Source organism: Rhinatrema bivittatum, chromosome 13 (genome assembly GCF_901001135.1).
Source record: "Rhinatrema bivittatum chromosome 13, aRhiBiv1.1, whole genome shotgun sequence".
Classification (NCBI taxonomy): Eukaryota; Metazoa; Chordata; class Amphibia; order Gymnophiona; family Rhinatrematidae; genus Rhinatrema; species Rhinatrema bivittatum.
In genome coordinates, this window is record NC_042627.1 from 28,109,063 (window position 1) to 28,124,551 (window position 15,489).

At 43.3% G+C, this 15,489-nt stretch overlaps 1 protein-coding gene across 1 annotated transcript in view; it reads right to left on the bottom strand.

The window, feature by feature from the left end:
* Positions 1 to 15,489, bottom strand: part of TLN2 (talin 2) — a 352,944-nt gene that overhangs the window by 227,131 nt on the left and 110,324 nt on the right. Inside the window, exons 14-18 of the mRNA XM_029574657.1 lie at positions 14,796 to 14,904; positions 13,790 to 13,998; positions 12,995 to 13,093; positions 5,793 to 5,960; positions 3,711 to 4,005 (exon numbers count right to left, since the gene is read on the bottom strand). Of these exons, the coding sequence (XP_029430517.1) occupies positions 3,711 to 4,005; positions 5,793 to 5,960; positions 12,995 to 13,093; positions 13,790 to 13,998; positions 14,796 to 14,904 (880 nt within the window). The remainder of the gene's footprint in view (positions 1 to 3,710; positions 4,006 to 5,792; positions 5,961 to 12,994; positions 13,094 to 13,789; positions 13,999 to 14,795; positions 14,905 to 15,489) is intronic.

Sequence of the window (15,489 nt, forward strand, 5' to 3'; positions counted from 1 at the left end):
GCAGAAAGTCGGTACTGAGAGCAGGAGGAGCACCTTGTATCTTGCTGTACCATAAATCCACCACAGCTGCGACAGGAGTTGGCTCAACCAGCGCAGTGTGAAAGATTATAATATTCTGAAAAAGCCAAAGCACTGAGAGTATTTCTTTATCTTAACAGGCCCAAGTTTGGGATATGGACTGCAGGATACAAATCGTTTAAATAAATCAATAAATGGCGCTGGCCAAGCAGGGAACTGAGCGCTGTCATTTCTGCTGCACACAAAGCAGAAGAGCTTCAAGTATGGCAGACATGTTCAATCTTCTTCCTGTACCATATTCAGAGTACAGAGCTGCACAGAGGTTCCTCGAGTCTACAGAGCATTCGCCCACACACATCTGTGCGTGTGTTATTTAGAAGATCAAGCCCGAAGGAGAGGCGATAATAACCTCTTTTTTTCCAGGCAGAACTAACATGTAGAATATTTCCTTAGTGGAGCTTCTCCGGCTGAAATATAGCAGTAGGTTAAGCACACACAAATGAAGCTGAGGCTCGACACCTTTCTACTCCAATACTAATTACCAACGGCAGCTAAAAAAGGCTGAACCCTGGCTGTAAGGGTCTCCGACAGCAGCAGCACTAAAACCCTCCTCGGCTTCAGTATGAACTCTGACCTCCCCCACTGTTACAGGCAGTCATAACCACTGCACATCAGAAAACCGAACAGAAACAATACAACCAAATTAAAGCTAGCAGATATTTTATGATTTCAAAGGTAAAAAAAATCAACATGCATTATTCCTATGACATTTGACATGTAGGAGGTAGTTTTCAAAAGGATTTAAGCGTAAAAGTGGGTTTTATGAGCATAAATGGGCTTTTGAAATTTGCTATGATATATGCTACTTTTATGCATGTAAATCCTTTTGAAAATTACTTCCACAATATCTTCTCAGAAGCAGGAAAAGTTTATACACTGAAATCTCAGGATGTAATGTCCAGGAGGAGGTGGAGTAACTGATATCCTGACCTTCAATGCTCTATTTCACAACTATTTTGCTCCATTTTATTCAGTGTAATAGAGTCACACTGGGATTTCAGAACCGTTTAGCCACAGGTCTCCTGCTGAGATACCACCCAGAAGTGGAAAGCCTGAGAAACCCCCACTTGGCTGGAAAGAATTCACATCCTTAAATCTACATTGCAAGCCTCACATGCATAATACAAGGGAAAAAGTGAGATACTGTCAATTAAATAAATCTACTGGGAACAAATCAGTGGGAAGTAAAGAGTACAGTCACTGATTGTGCAGGGAAAGTGGGGAGTGCACAAAATAACACCGTGGGATGCTTAACTACTAAAAAGTGCACCACTGACCAGGAGGGAGGCAGATTTGTCCATGGGTTCTTTTCAAATCCAGCAGTACTTCCCAGATACATTGAACTAGTAAACAGATATAAGCAGGGATGGAAAAACCCTGGATGCCTGATTAAAGTTTCACTGCTGGTGCCTGTCTCACAAGGGCCCTGCTGGCAGTATCAGACAGGACATCCCAGAAGGGGACCGCTGGAAGAGTCAGCAGCATCAGCAGCATACTGGGGGCAGCCCAGTGCAAGGCAGCCGAGAGAGGAGCATGCTTGGGGGGGTGGGGGAAAATGCTGGCAGGGTCCCCAAGGAGGAGGCTGAAAGAGGCAGCTGTAGCAACCCCCTCCCCCCGTCAGGCTGAGTGTCAAATATATGGTTCAGGAGATGTAAATTAGAATGAAATTCCCAGAGTAAAAAAGAATAGACATGACAGACTTCATAAGGGTCCCTGTGCTTACATTTGGTGAAGCCAAACCTGAGCAGTAACACTAACTCAGGGAGAGGTACAGAGTCCACATATGTTTTAAATTATAAAGCAAGTACAATTTTCCCAATCAACAGACCCTTTATTTAAAAGAAAAAAAGTCAAAGAGAAAAGTTTCCCTTTTATAGCCCACAGTGAAACAATCCACCTGCCATTCCTTTGCAGATTGGTGACAGGTAGGGTTGCAAAATGTCTGGTTTTGGACTGGAAACCCCAGTTTTCAAATTTCCTGTACAATGTCCAGCCAGGAGTACTGACTAGACGACACTGAAAACGGTTTGTGCAGCAGGCTGGCTGTGTCAGGCGCCTCTTCATCCTGATTAGGAGAGGGGAGAGAGGGCTGAGCTGTGTCCCTGCCACTGCCTCCTTTCTCTGTGCTGTGATTGCATGCAATAAGGAGAGGATGTGGGACACAGCGCTGCCCCTCCAATACAGCTCTCTGTGGCTCCTGCAAATCTCAAGCAGCAGCAGCCTTCCCTGTACTACTGAGTCATGGGAGAGAGAAACAAGAAGAAACAGATGAGAGACAGAAACAGAGGGAAAAAGGAGATGGGAGGGGAGAGGTGATAGAGGGGGCATGGAGGGGACAGAGATGGAATACAGGGAAGGGAAAGGAAAGGAGCAACAGAAGGCAGGGAAGAGTGGAAGAGAGAGGCACAAGGCAGGCTACGGAGAGACAGGAAGGCACGAGAAGAGAAAGAGGACATTGAGAGACAGAGGGCTAAAAACAGAAGGGCAGGACAGGAGACAGGGCAGACAGAGAAAAAGGGGCTTTGTGAGAGACAGGGATGAAAGAATGGGAAGGGTTAAAGGAAAGGGAGCAAGTAGGCTTGGACAGAGGGGAGAAAAGGCAAAGATGGCTGGATGGGAGAGACTGGAGGAGAAGGGCTGGGAGGAACTGATGGAAGAATAAATTTAGCGGATGTATGGGTGAAAGGTAGAAAACTGGCTGAGACAATAGAATGAGAAATATGAAGTGATGGATGTAAGAAAAGCAGAAAAGAGATGGGGGAAATGGCATGGAAGGAAAAATTCAGCTGGAGAAAGGAGGAGAGTTATAGAAGGGAAAAGTAAAATGGAAAGAAAAACTTGACTCCAAAGAAAGGAGTCAATTAAAAACAGAAGATGAAAACAGAGGAGGAAGAACAATATGATATGGGAGGAAAATGTAAAGGTAGAAGTGCCAAAAGATACTTCAAATCAGCTATAGGATTGTGACACTCTGGAATGTATTTAATGATTTAATATTATTTAATGATTTAATATTCTAGCTGTGGTCTATTCTTTTTTAGCTTTATGCCCTGTCAATCGATATGATGGGTGCTGTGCACACTAACTTTTGCTTCTCTCCCTTGATCCCTCCCCACACCTGTCTCTCTATATTCCAGCTGGGCTGTATGTGGAAGGGAGATTTGGAAGAGGGAGGGAAAAAGGAAAGAGTGAGAAAAGAGTGTAAGAGAGAGAGAAAAACAAGCTGAATATGTCTGGGTAATTGAGAAAGGAGGCTGTGTTTTTGGGAACGTGTATAGGTATGTAAGGCGGCATGTGTTTGGGAGTGGGGGATGTATATATGTACTCCAGAAGCTTATGTTGTGAAAGAGAGCAAAACTGGGTTTAAGAGAGGATGACTGAAATAATTAATAACATTTTCTAAAACAGAGTATAGAAGAGGCATGCTTGAAGCCCATGTGCAGCACAGACTCAGAGGGTAACACACCTCCCCCCCTATGCACCCTCCACCGGACTTCAAGTTTGGTGGGTGTCCAGTTCCAGTCCATGGGAAAATTGGCAACCCTAGTGACAAGCCATTTAATTGGATAATGCCTTTCTGGTCCTTTTTAATCCCATCATAAGTAAACACTTTGGTAAATAAAGTTGCTTACCAGCATCTCCCATGGAACTGAAGATACTTTCGGTTACAGACATAATGGTACCAGTTGCCTGGTCGTAGCGTCCAATTGGCTCCCCCCGGCTGGCAAATTGGCGGACATGCTGGAGGAGGTCATTCAGTGCCTGGCTGACCACGCTTGCAGCTGCACTGACCTGCTTCAGGAGCTCAGTGTCATCTGTTGCAGCCTGGCAAGCTTTGACACAGTTGTCCACTGACCGGTCCACTAGCTTTCCAGCCTCTATCAGCTGTTCCTGGCACACAGGGGAGCTGATAGTGGGACTCACCACCTATGAAAGAACATTTATAACAGATGGGGGCTTACTGAAAATACCAAAAAGAATGTTAACTCTCCCTCCCCCACAACACTACATATGACTACATCTGTATGAGCTTTGGCCTACTACAAGAAAATAATTCAGTCACAGCACCAAGCTTTGCAGCCTTTTGTATCATATGACTGTAACAGACTGAGTACATTGTCCAAGTTAATAGTGGAGTTGCTTCACTTCAACAGGCTTGCAAATTACAGACCCTGTCAATGCTTATCAAGTGAGAGCTATGGCCTCTTCCATTGCTCATCTGCAAAAGGTACCTCTCTCAAAGTCACCTGTAGAGCTACAACTAGGTCGTCAATTCACATCGTTATGTCCAACTATTGTCTGGACAATCTTCCAAGGACTGACTAAATTTGTACAAGTAATTTTTCATAACATGTTCTTGCAGTAGTTTACCTCTACAGTAGAGTCCGGGTTACATACTCAGTAAACGCTCCACTGCAACTCCTCACACATCATAGCTAACTCAGCTTGATAATAGATAGAAAAAGCAAGTTTGCTTACAATAAAAAGTTTTCTGTAGCTAACAGGATGAATTAGCCATGCTAAATACCCATTCACCACCCTAGAGAATAAACTACCTGGCTACAATTAGCCCCAATATCGGCTGAGGAGGCTCACGAGGCAACGCCAGAGTGGGAACACCCACACATGCTCAGTAGAATTAAAAACTCTACTAGCTTACGGGCCGATACAGTAAAGTCCGCGGGACAGCGGACAAACGCCCGCTCTCCTGGCACACGCACCGGCCCTTTGCCGGTGCGCGCGATTCTCTATTTAAATTAGGTGATGCGGTAGATCCGGGTAAAAGGAGGCACTAGGGACACTAGAGCGTCCCTAGCGCCTCCTTTTTGACAGGAGCGGCGGCTGTCAGCGTGTTTGACAGCCGACGCTCAATTTCGCTGGTGTCTGTTCTTGAGCCCGCGGACAGCCACGGGATCGGAAACTGCGGGCTGAATTCAAAATTTTTTTTTTTTTTTTTTTTTTTTACTTTTTGGGACCTCCGACTTAATATCGCTATGATATTAAGTCGGAGGGTGCACAGGAAAGCAGTTTTTACTGCTTTTCTGTGCACTTTCCCGGCGCCGGAAGAAATTAGCGCCGACCTTTGGGTCGGCGCTAATTTCTGAAAGTAAAATGTGCGGCTTGGCTGCACATTTTACTTTCTGTATCCCACGCGCATACCTAATAAGGCCATCAACATGCATTTGCATGTTGAGGGAGCTATTAGGTGCTACGGGTTGGACGCGCGTTTTCCTCCCCTTACTGAATAAGGGGTAAGGGAAAACGCGCGTCCCAGAGCAGGCTAACAGTGCACTCCATCGGAGCGCACTGTACTGTATCGGCCTGTTAGAGAGATGGGTCCGTTTGGTGCTGCTAGATGACCAGCACACAGAATCAAAATAAAGAAAATCATGAACAGCATACAAGAAAAAACACAGTCCACAAAGACCCCATTAAAACACTTACTTTTGAGTTACCCATAACACCATTAAGAAAGCAAAAATAAAAATAATTTTTGTAATGTGCAAATAGCACTGGCCTGGTACACAGTGCTGAATGAGAAACTATATGGTCATAAGGTTTCTGATCCTCCATGTTTGAGCTTGGGGACATTACGTGATTTGCCGAAGATCTCACAGTGAGAGGCAGAATGGAAGAGAACCAGAGCCTGTGTGCTAAGCCTGTATTACCACTTTTTCTAGAAAGGGCTTCAGATTGCCTAGACCCTCTCTTACCTTGGCACAAGCCACAAGCTGTGAGGTAGACAGTGCACATTGTGTAGCAGCAGCAATGACCTTGTTCTGTAGAACCATATCCTCAGCAACCTGAGCTACATTCTTAGCTTTGAGCACCAGCATAGCTGCAGCATTGGCAACAGCTTTAGCTAGATTCATCAGGACATCCTGGTTTAAAAAAAAAACAACACACACACATTATAAATTACAGGGAGCACTCAAGGTGTTTGTTTCTTTGCTCTCATAGTGTTTTGTCACAATGACTATCTGCATTTATGGGGTCTCTATTCTCCGTTCTGCAAAACTCAGATGTATAAGAAATTATGCATAGCAGTTTGCCTGAATATAGATTTTTTTCAATATGAGAAAAACATCATAGGCTGAATATTTGGCTATTTATATGGTTTACAAACTCTACATAATTGAGGCTTTGGTTACTGAAATAGTCGTTATCCTAAATTAATGCAAATGAACTCTGAAAATAAATATACACAGTATATGCACACATACACATATATATATATATACATATACGTACATACATAAAGAGAGATACCTATTTGCACAAGAGTTTGAATTATGCCCAAATAATCCAATAAACATTTTAGTTCTGACACCAACCTTCCTTTTTCTGATAAGAAACCCTCAAGCATGGGCCCTTTGCATTTTATTCTCATACTGTTCTAGGGAACGTTAAATGTCTCATGCCATCTTCAGCTAAACCCGTACAGTCAGAAAGCATCATATATCAGCTCACTCCAAATTCACATATTACGCAGTAAAAGCTGCCTTTCACATTGTGCTTGTAGCAAGAATTCTTTTTGAATAGAACCTAAATGTATGAAAATTTAACACCCTGTACACAGGCAAGATCACATAGGGATCAAAAACAGAGTCCTTTATCTGTGGGAACAGTAGGCAAGCTCAGAGGTGGGGTCAGGTTATAGGAGTTAATGCACTTACGGCCGATTCAGTAAAAGTCGCGGGAGAGCGTCTGCTCTCCCGGCGCGCACTCAGGCCATTCTCTTGTGCGCGCAATTCAGGGGGGAAGAAGATGCAAATTAGGGCCCGCGGTAAAAAGAGGCACTAGGGACACTAGCGCGTCCCTAGCGCCTCCTTTTTGACAGGAGCGGCTGCTATCAGCGGGTTTAACAGCTGAATCTCAATTTTTCTGGCGTCGGTTCTCGAACCAGTTGACAGCCATGGGTTTGGAAAACGGACGCCGGCTAAATTGAGCATCCGTCTTCCGACCCGCGGGCCACCGGTCGATTTAACATTTTTTTTTTCATTTAAAATTTTTTTTTAATTTTGGGGCCTCCGACTTAATATCGCTATGATATTAAGTCGGAGGGTGTATAGAAAAGCAGTTTTGTTTTTTTTTTGCTTTTCTGTACACTTTCCCGGTGCCAGCAGAAATTAACGCCAGCCTTTGGGCAGGTGTTAATTTCTGGATCATGCGGGAATAACTAATAGGGCCATCAACATGCATTTGCATGTTGCGGGCACTAATAGCTTCGCGGGGGGGGGGGGGGGGGGGGGGGGGTTTGGACGTGCATTTTCGACGCGCTATTACCCCTTACTGTTTAAGTGGTACAGCTAGCGCATCGAAAACACGCATCCAAACCCAAGCTCTGTCCAGGAAGTTGTCTGCACTCTAGTGGAATGAGCCCTCACTCTCTTAGACAGAGACAAACCCTTCTGCTGCTATGATAATCACTTTGATCCAGCATGCCATGGAGCTCTTTAGAAGTCGCTTTTCTTCTGGATCCTACAAAAGTACAAATGGTCTGACTTCCTGAACTCATTTGTGACCTTCAAAAACCATAAAAAGAACCTTTGTGCATCTAAGGAATGAAGCTGGGAATACTCATCCCCTCATAATTCTCTACTGAATGATGAGAGAAACATGACTAGATCAAGGTGAAATGATGAAACCACCTTCGGAAGAAAAGACAAAACAGTACAAATCCATATCATTAAGTCTGTAAATACAAAAAAAATGGATCTTAGTGAAAATGGACCAGTACTTCCAAAATACACAGCCAAAAACATCAAAAACAGAGGAGCTTCAGTGAAATTCTTCTTAGAGGTTCAAACGTGGAATCTATCAAGAATGAGAAAAACATATTTAGATTCCATAAAGGGAGCCAAGCTTTCTCAGAGGCGGTCTAATATGTCTCATTTCCTAAAGGGGGTGAAGCATATCTTGATGACTAGATAATGGTGACTTTTGACAAGACCTTATAAAATGCAATTGCTACTACCTGCACCTTAAGAGATTTCAATGCTAAACCCTTAGGCAGACCCTGCTGTAAAAACTAAGATGGACAGAATTGAAGAAGTTCTAGTGCAAATTTGCTGAGAAACACAACAATCCTCAAATCTTCCCTAACCTAACAAAGGCCAAAGTAGTAGAATTTTTTCTAGAACACATTAAGATAGTCACTACCTCTTTAAAGTAACCCTTCTTGACTAATTTAGACCACTCAAGGGCCAGGCCATAAGACAAAACCAATCTTGATGTTCGTACCACACCAGCCCCTGAGACAGCAGGCCCGGATCCTGTGGTAATAGTAGAGGACTCCAGTCCAGTAACCTGATCAGGTCTGCATACCATGGATACCTGGGCCAATCAAGAGCAACAAAGATCACCACCCCCTGAGGGCTGGTAATCCTCTGAACTACTCTACCTATCAAAGGCAGTGAACCACCACCCATCTAGTGGCCTTCCTGCTTTTCTGAGCTGATTTTACAGTGATCATCCAATCATCCAGGTAGATGCACCAAAATCTCTTCTTGATGCAAGACAGCTGCCACTATTACCATGACCTTGGAAAAGTTTTGCAGAACAGTGGCCAGACCAAAGGGCAGGGTCCAAAATGGATAGTGGCCACCCAGAATTGAAAAATGAAGAAATTTCTGAAGGTCCTCTCTGATGGGAATATGCAGATATGCCTCCATCAAATCTATGGAAGTGAAGTCAGATATTCCCCCTGCCAAATTGCTATGACAGACCTCAAGGTTTCCATCCTGAAGTGTGGAAGTCTCAAATGCTTGTTGATCTTCTTGAAATCTAAAACTGGGAGAAATGTCCTCTCCTTCTTGGGAACAACAAAGTAAACTGAATACCCACTTTGGAGTCCAAGCCCTTATACTTAAAAGATAATAGAGTTCACTGAACCACCTCCCGTTTCAGTGGAGAAAGGCAAAGAGAAACTATAAAAGTGTCTAAAATTGGATGGGCAAACTTCAAGGCGTAGCTATTCTGGATGACATCTAAGACCCACTGATCTGAAGTTATTTGGACCCATCCCCAGTAATAGTTTGACAGACAACTGCCTATTCTCACCACCAGATTGGGCCCCCAAACAGTGATTGAGAGCCTCAGGAAGGTCTCGCATTCGCCAAGCCTCCCTCAGTATCAGTCTTTTTGAAGTTCAAGAAGAGGAGATAGCCACAAATCCTAGACTTTAGACTCCCAGAGAACCTTCCTGCTTATATCTTCTACTGTCCCAAAAACAATTCCTAGAAGACAGTGTACGGGAAGGTCTCTTCTACTTATCTACCGGCAATTGGGGGACCTTAAGATTCCCCCCATGCTTTGGCCATTTTCTCTAGCTTCTCCCCAAAGAGGAATCTGGCCTTGAAAGGAAGCTTTGTAAGTTGACTCTTAGAAATCAAGTCTGCTGACTAATTTCTAAGCCAAAGCAACTGTCTGGTTGCCACAATTGAGGCCATACTTCTAGTTGTAGTATAAACCAAATCAAAGGAAGCATCCGTTAAAAAACGTGCTCTCCATCACCTTCTTGAAAACACTCCTGCAACTACTAAGACATATAAAACTCCGCTCTAGTCACTATACTACTACATGCAGCCACCTGCAGGGCCATAATCAAATGCCTACTGCACATCCTGAATGCCGCACCATCTTCTGTGGGATTTATAATCCTTTTCAGAACTGAGTACACCAAAGCATCCACCATAGGAAACCTTAATTTCTCACTCTTTTGAGTGATAACAGGATACAGCTTTACTAAGGATCACCTCCCCCTTTAAAATTAGCTTCAAGTGAAACCCATTCCAACTCAAATCTTTAACTGAGCTGTGCAAGGGGAAAGAGCTCATGCCAGATTCCTAATACTAGTCATAATAGGGTCTTCCAGGGAAGCCAAAGTTTCCTCCACTTTCTCATCTACAATCTTAAGAACACTCAAGGAATGGAAAGTGACAGAAGAAAGCTCTTCTCTGTGAAACAGATGGACTATGGGATACCCCCCTTTCTCTAACTCTCCCCCATTGACAATCTCCTTTAAGTCTCTCAAACCACCAAGAGAAATATCCAAATTGATCGAACTCCTGCCTTCCAAATCTTCATTTTCTGTCCTTTGCAGCCTCTTGTGATCTGACTCTTCCCTACCCAGGATTGTCCTCCTAGGTAGCTGCAGGCTTCCAGGAAAGCAGTGAGGCAGCAGTTTGCCCCATAAAAAAGGCTTAGTGACAGCATCTAAAAATTCAGTTAAAATTGAGGACCAATTCATATGAGCATCAGGAAGGGAAGTATTTTGTAAATTGAGAGCAACTCCTTTAGAAACAGCTGAGCTAGCAAGACCCAGAGGGAATGCTCACCAGCTCCTGTAGCATGGGAGTTAAACGAGGGCTTGGCTCAAAAACTTACCGATGTGGGCTTAAAATAGCTACCTCTTCCTCCACAGGTGAAGACACCCCCACCAGAATCCAGTTGCAGCCCCTGCACCTCCAATATGGTTCCTCTCTCCCACAGGAGAGTTTTCTGTGGTCAGGAATCTCCCATCTGTACACTCCCATGGTATGGTGCACCACCCCTGTCCTCTGCCAGTCTAATAGCATTGCAGCATGGTGTGGTCTTTTTCCTTCGCTCTTGAGGAGCTGCCATTGAAAATTTAGAATCCCTATTTACCCAGGAACAGCTGTTTGTTGCTTGAGCAAAAATAAAAACCAAAGCACTTCACTTCCTCTTGAAGACTCCTTTATTTCAATGTTCTTCTCTTTATTTGTAAAACTTAGCAACCAATACAGGGAAACAAACACAGAATTAGAGAAGTAACCTGTGAGGAATCCTGCTCTTGATACTATTTTTTTCCCCCAGATAAGGTAGTGAAGGGGGGGGGGGGGGAGGGGAAGTGGGGGAAGGCAACGTAGAGAAACTGGAGTCTAACCCAGGCCTTGGAAGTCTGGTCTATGACTAGGTTCAAATGGGGGAGAGAATACAAGGCTTTCACCACAGGAGCAGCTCTTGATAAACCTGAATGAGTGTTGAATCATATCAGGCCTCAGCACAGAGCTCAGGATACGCACTCCTACCATCTGCTGGAGAAAGAATAATGGAAGGCTGGAGGTAAGAACGGTGATCAGAAGTTCTATTGTTCTGTCTCCATCTGCTGGTCAGGGGATATCACCCATGTGTCTGGACTAGTCTGGCTGGCTAAAACTGTAAACGTTATTCAGGGAAAAAGTATCCACAGAAAAAGCATGTGCAAACTCTGCAGGTACTTTTTCCCCCTCCAATTTTCTCTCTTTTTTTTTTTTTTTTTTTTTACAGTTTATATTTATTGAATTTTAACAAAAATCATACAAAGCATATACTTTCCCTTTGAGGACTGGTGCAAAGTCCGCAGGAAAATGTGCCCGTAGACTTTACAACAATATGGGTGCTTTTGAAAACTGCCCCCAAGAAGGGCAATTCAAATGCAATACAGATGGAACCTTGTATCCTTTTTGCTATGGTATTCTGAATGGAGTCCTGCATGGGTCTTATAGATTGGTAAAAATATAAAAACATATTTTGACCTCCATCCTGTTCAAACTTGTAAATTCATTTACCGTATTTTTCGCTCCATAAGACGCACCTGACCATAAGACGCACCTAGGATTCCGAGGGGGAAAATTAAAAAAAAAAAAATTGTGCTAAACCGGCTCTGCGTCTGGGCGTCTTATGGAGCAAATTAGGGGAGTGCATAGCTTTTTTTTTTCTCCCCATTTTGTTTTCGGGTCTGGGGAGGGCCATTTCGGTCCACTCCCCAGATCAGAAAACTTTTCTTTCTCTGGGAACCCCCAAACCCCCCCCCCCCATCCCAACCCTTTAAATTAACAACCTCCACCCCCCTGACCCCCCAAGACCTGCCGAATTAATTTCCTGTAACCCCCCACCCTCCTGACCCCCCCAAGACCTGCCGAATTAATTTCCTGCAACCCCCCACCCTCCTGACCCCCCCAAGACCTGCCAAACGTCCCTGGTGGTCCAGCGGGGGTCCAGGAGCGGTCCGGGAACGATCTCCTGGGCGTGAGCCGTCGGCTGCCAGTAAACAAAATGGCGCCGACGGCCCTATGCCCTCACTATGTCACTGAGACCGACCAATAGCAGCGGTCGGTCTCAGTGACATAGTGTGGGCATAGGGCCGTCGGCTGCCAGTAAACAAAATGGCGCCGACGGCCCTATGCCCTCACTATGTCACTGAGACCGACCAATAGCAGCAGTTGGTCTCAGTGACATAGTGAAGGGCATAGGGCCGTCGGCGCCATTTTGTTTACTGGCAGCCGACGGCCCACACCCAGGAGATCATTCCCGGACCCCCGCTGGACCACCAGGGACGTTTGTCAGGTCTTGGGGGGGGTCAGGAGGGTGGGGGGTTGTAGGAAATTAAGTCGGCAGGTCTTGGGGGAGTCGGGTGGGGGGGGGTTTGTTAGATTTTTGTTTGGTTTTTTTTTTTATATTCGCTCCATAAGACGCACATACATTTTCCCCCCACCTTTGGGGGAAAAAAGTGCGTCTTATGGAGCGAAAAATACGGTAATTATTCTTATCCCAAAGCAAAAAAAAACCAAACAAAAAACAAAACCCAATAAAAATGACTTTTGATGTACTGGAGAAGCAAGCAGGGCACCTTATTCATTAATATGATGGACAAAACCAGATATAAATTAAACTAATTAATATTCAAGCAACAGGTCCATAAATTCACATTGCAATAAAGTTAGCAATGTTTCTTAAGTGAGATGGTCCATAATTAGCTACACTCAATACGTGAAAATCTAGAATAAAATGTTTGGATTCTGAAAGGCTGCAAGAAACATCAAAATTATAGAGATAAGATACAAGGTGGATATTAAACACATGTATTGTCATTATACCACTAAAGACTCTTAACCAATAAGTGTTTTACTACCTGGAAACGTTCATCAATATCATTCTCTCCAATTTGCTTCAGAAGATCACCACTGGCTTGTCCAATGCTTCCAGCTGCAGTCAAGACTGTCTGGCGAGGCTATCAAATAAAACAAATAATGAATACAAAAACCCCAAATCTATAAGTGGAAACAAACCAAGCCCTTGCTGTGCCTGACAGAGTGACAGACAGCGAGAGAGTGACTTGGTGGAGAGCAGAAAGTTAATAATCTTCTGTTAGCAGACTTGCAAATACAGGGAAAGTGCAACAGAAAATCTAACATATTCCTATCAGAACTATACTTAATGATTTAGATGCACTAGAATGTTTTCTAATTTTCTGCATAACATCTCCAGAGAACATTACTGATCTCACTATAAAGAAAATGAAACACAAGATGATTGCTATAAAGTAAAATTTAGAGAGGAAAAAGTGCTCCAAATTAAGGGGATGAGAATGCAATCTGCGGATCTTTTTGTGCTAAGTGCTTCAGGACCCATTTCACATGGACTGTAGACACTGCTTTACATACTCCACTAAATACACTTAAAGAAGAACATTTTCAATTAATTTGTATTAAAAATCACAGAGGTGGGCGGCACCTTATAAACTAAACAATTTGAGGCATGATCTTTTGAGATCTGAAGAGCTCAAGCTTCAATAAACTGGTTTGTCATTTTTGCTACATCAGACTAACAGTTACCCCTCTGGAAATTAATTTGCACTGTACTGCTTATAACAGATGTTCATCTTTGTAGTTTGAAATGCCAATTAACATCTTTTCCAAACTCTCACCTCTTCGGAGGTGGGCTGGACAGCAGTCAGCAAATCAGAGACAGCACCAGCCAAGGTCCGAGCAGCTTTCAAAAGGTTCTCTCCGCTTTGGACCTCATCATCCATCAGGGCAGCAAGCATCTTCACGCCCCTTGACATCTCCGTTAAGTTGGAGGAGATGGTCGTGATGGCACATCCCACTGCTGTGTAGTCCGTGTCAGCGGGGTCACCTGCAATACAGAAAACTGCCTCAGAATGGGGAAGGAAGAGAATAGGTGTCCTCATCAGGGAGCATTTTAACACGGCAGCTGTTTATTTCTGGCTTTTAATTAAACCATCACAGCAATTTGTTACAGGGTTGATTTGAATTTTCAAAACAGATTAGTCTTTTTTGGATTGTGGCAGCAGTTCATACAGCACTTCAGTCTATTTTAGGATGCAAACTTGTGGGAAAATGAATTGCAAATCAGTTAACCAATGAAAGCAGAATGTCCCCATTATTCAAATACCATGCTATTTTCTTTTCTGTTTCATTTAAACTGGTATTTTTAGTGAACGTGGTGCAAACTACGTGTATTCGTCAACAAAAGACTGTGGATGGACACTGTTAAAGTACTGACACCTCCCACGGTCTAGAGAAGCTCTCAACAGAACTGACCATTTTTGCATTCAGGAATGAGTGAGTTCTTTAATGAGTTAAGGAAATCAACCCTTGTCCGTACACTAGAACACCCAGATGGGAATTACATTGCTAGGTGGAATCACAGGTGACATACTGTACTTTCCAACAACTTCAAAGCAACTGCAGATCAAAAGAGGCTGAAAACTTAACAATAAATTCACACTAGAGGACTGTCAACAAATTGAGGGTCTGGGTTTCATACTTAGAGACAACTATAAATCAAATTAATTTATTTAAAAAAAAAAAAAACAAATAAGGGTTTTGGTTTTTTTTTTTTTTAAAGGGGGAAGAGTGAAATTTAAAAAAAAATCAATTTCTGCAAGATGGCAGGATAATGCTACTCACCTGCTGTGAGATTGACAACAGAAGCTGTTCCTGCTGTGATTGCATCAACCTGAGAGTGGATTTCATGCTTCGATTCATCTACTTTGTTTTGAACCCAAACTCTTGAAGCCTGTAAAAGCAGCACCATTCCAAAACATAATTAGCACACTTAAAATATGATTGATAATGTGGCATGAGCTGGATTTCTGTACTCCAAAATGTCAAAGGACGATTTTAATAAGTCTTTCAATCTATTTTTACTTTAGAGGGCAAACCTTATAGATTTTTTTTTCCTACAGTAGATATATACACACTAAGTTTTTTTTTTTGTTTTGTTGTTTAAATCAGAAAGTCAGTAAGGTTAAAACTCAGGGCTATACACAGCCTCATAAGACGTTATCCGTATTCTCATTAATTCAAAGTTTGATAGCCACCAGCAATTCTAAGCTCTTTCCCCACTGGCACTCTGGCAGCTCTCAGCAGAGCCTATCACAGAGGTCCTGGCCTTCCACAGCTCAGATTTAGAAGAATGAAGACCTGAAGTTACAGAGAGAATAACTTTTCACTGAAAGTTTATTTACTGCTTTTGATGAGTATAATACTAGGTGTTTTAGGAAGGAGTATAATACTAGGTGTTCTAGGATTACGCACCCACATTTCATCCTGCTGACCTTTGGGAATCTCTCTCTTTTCCAGCTTCGTTGTTGCAAAGAGG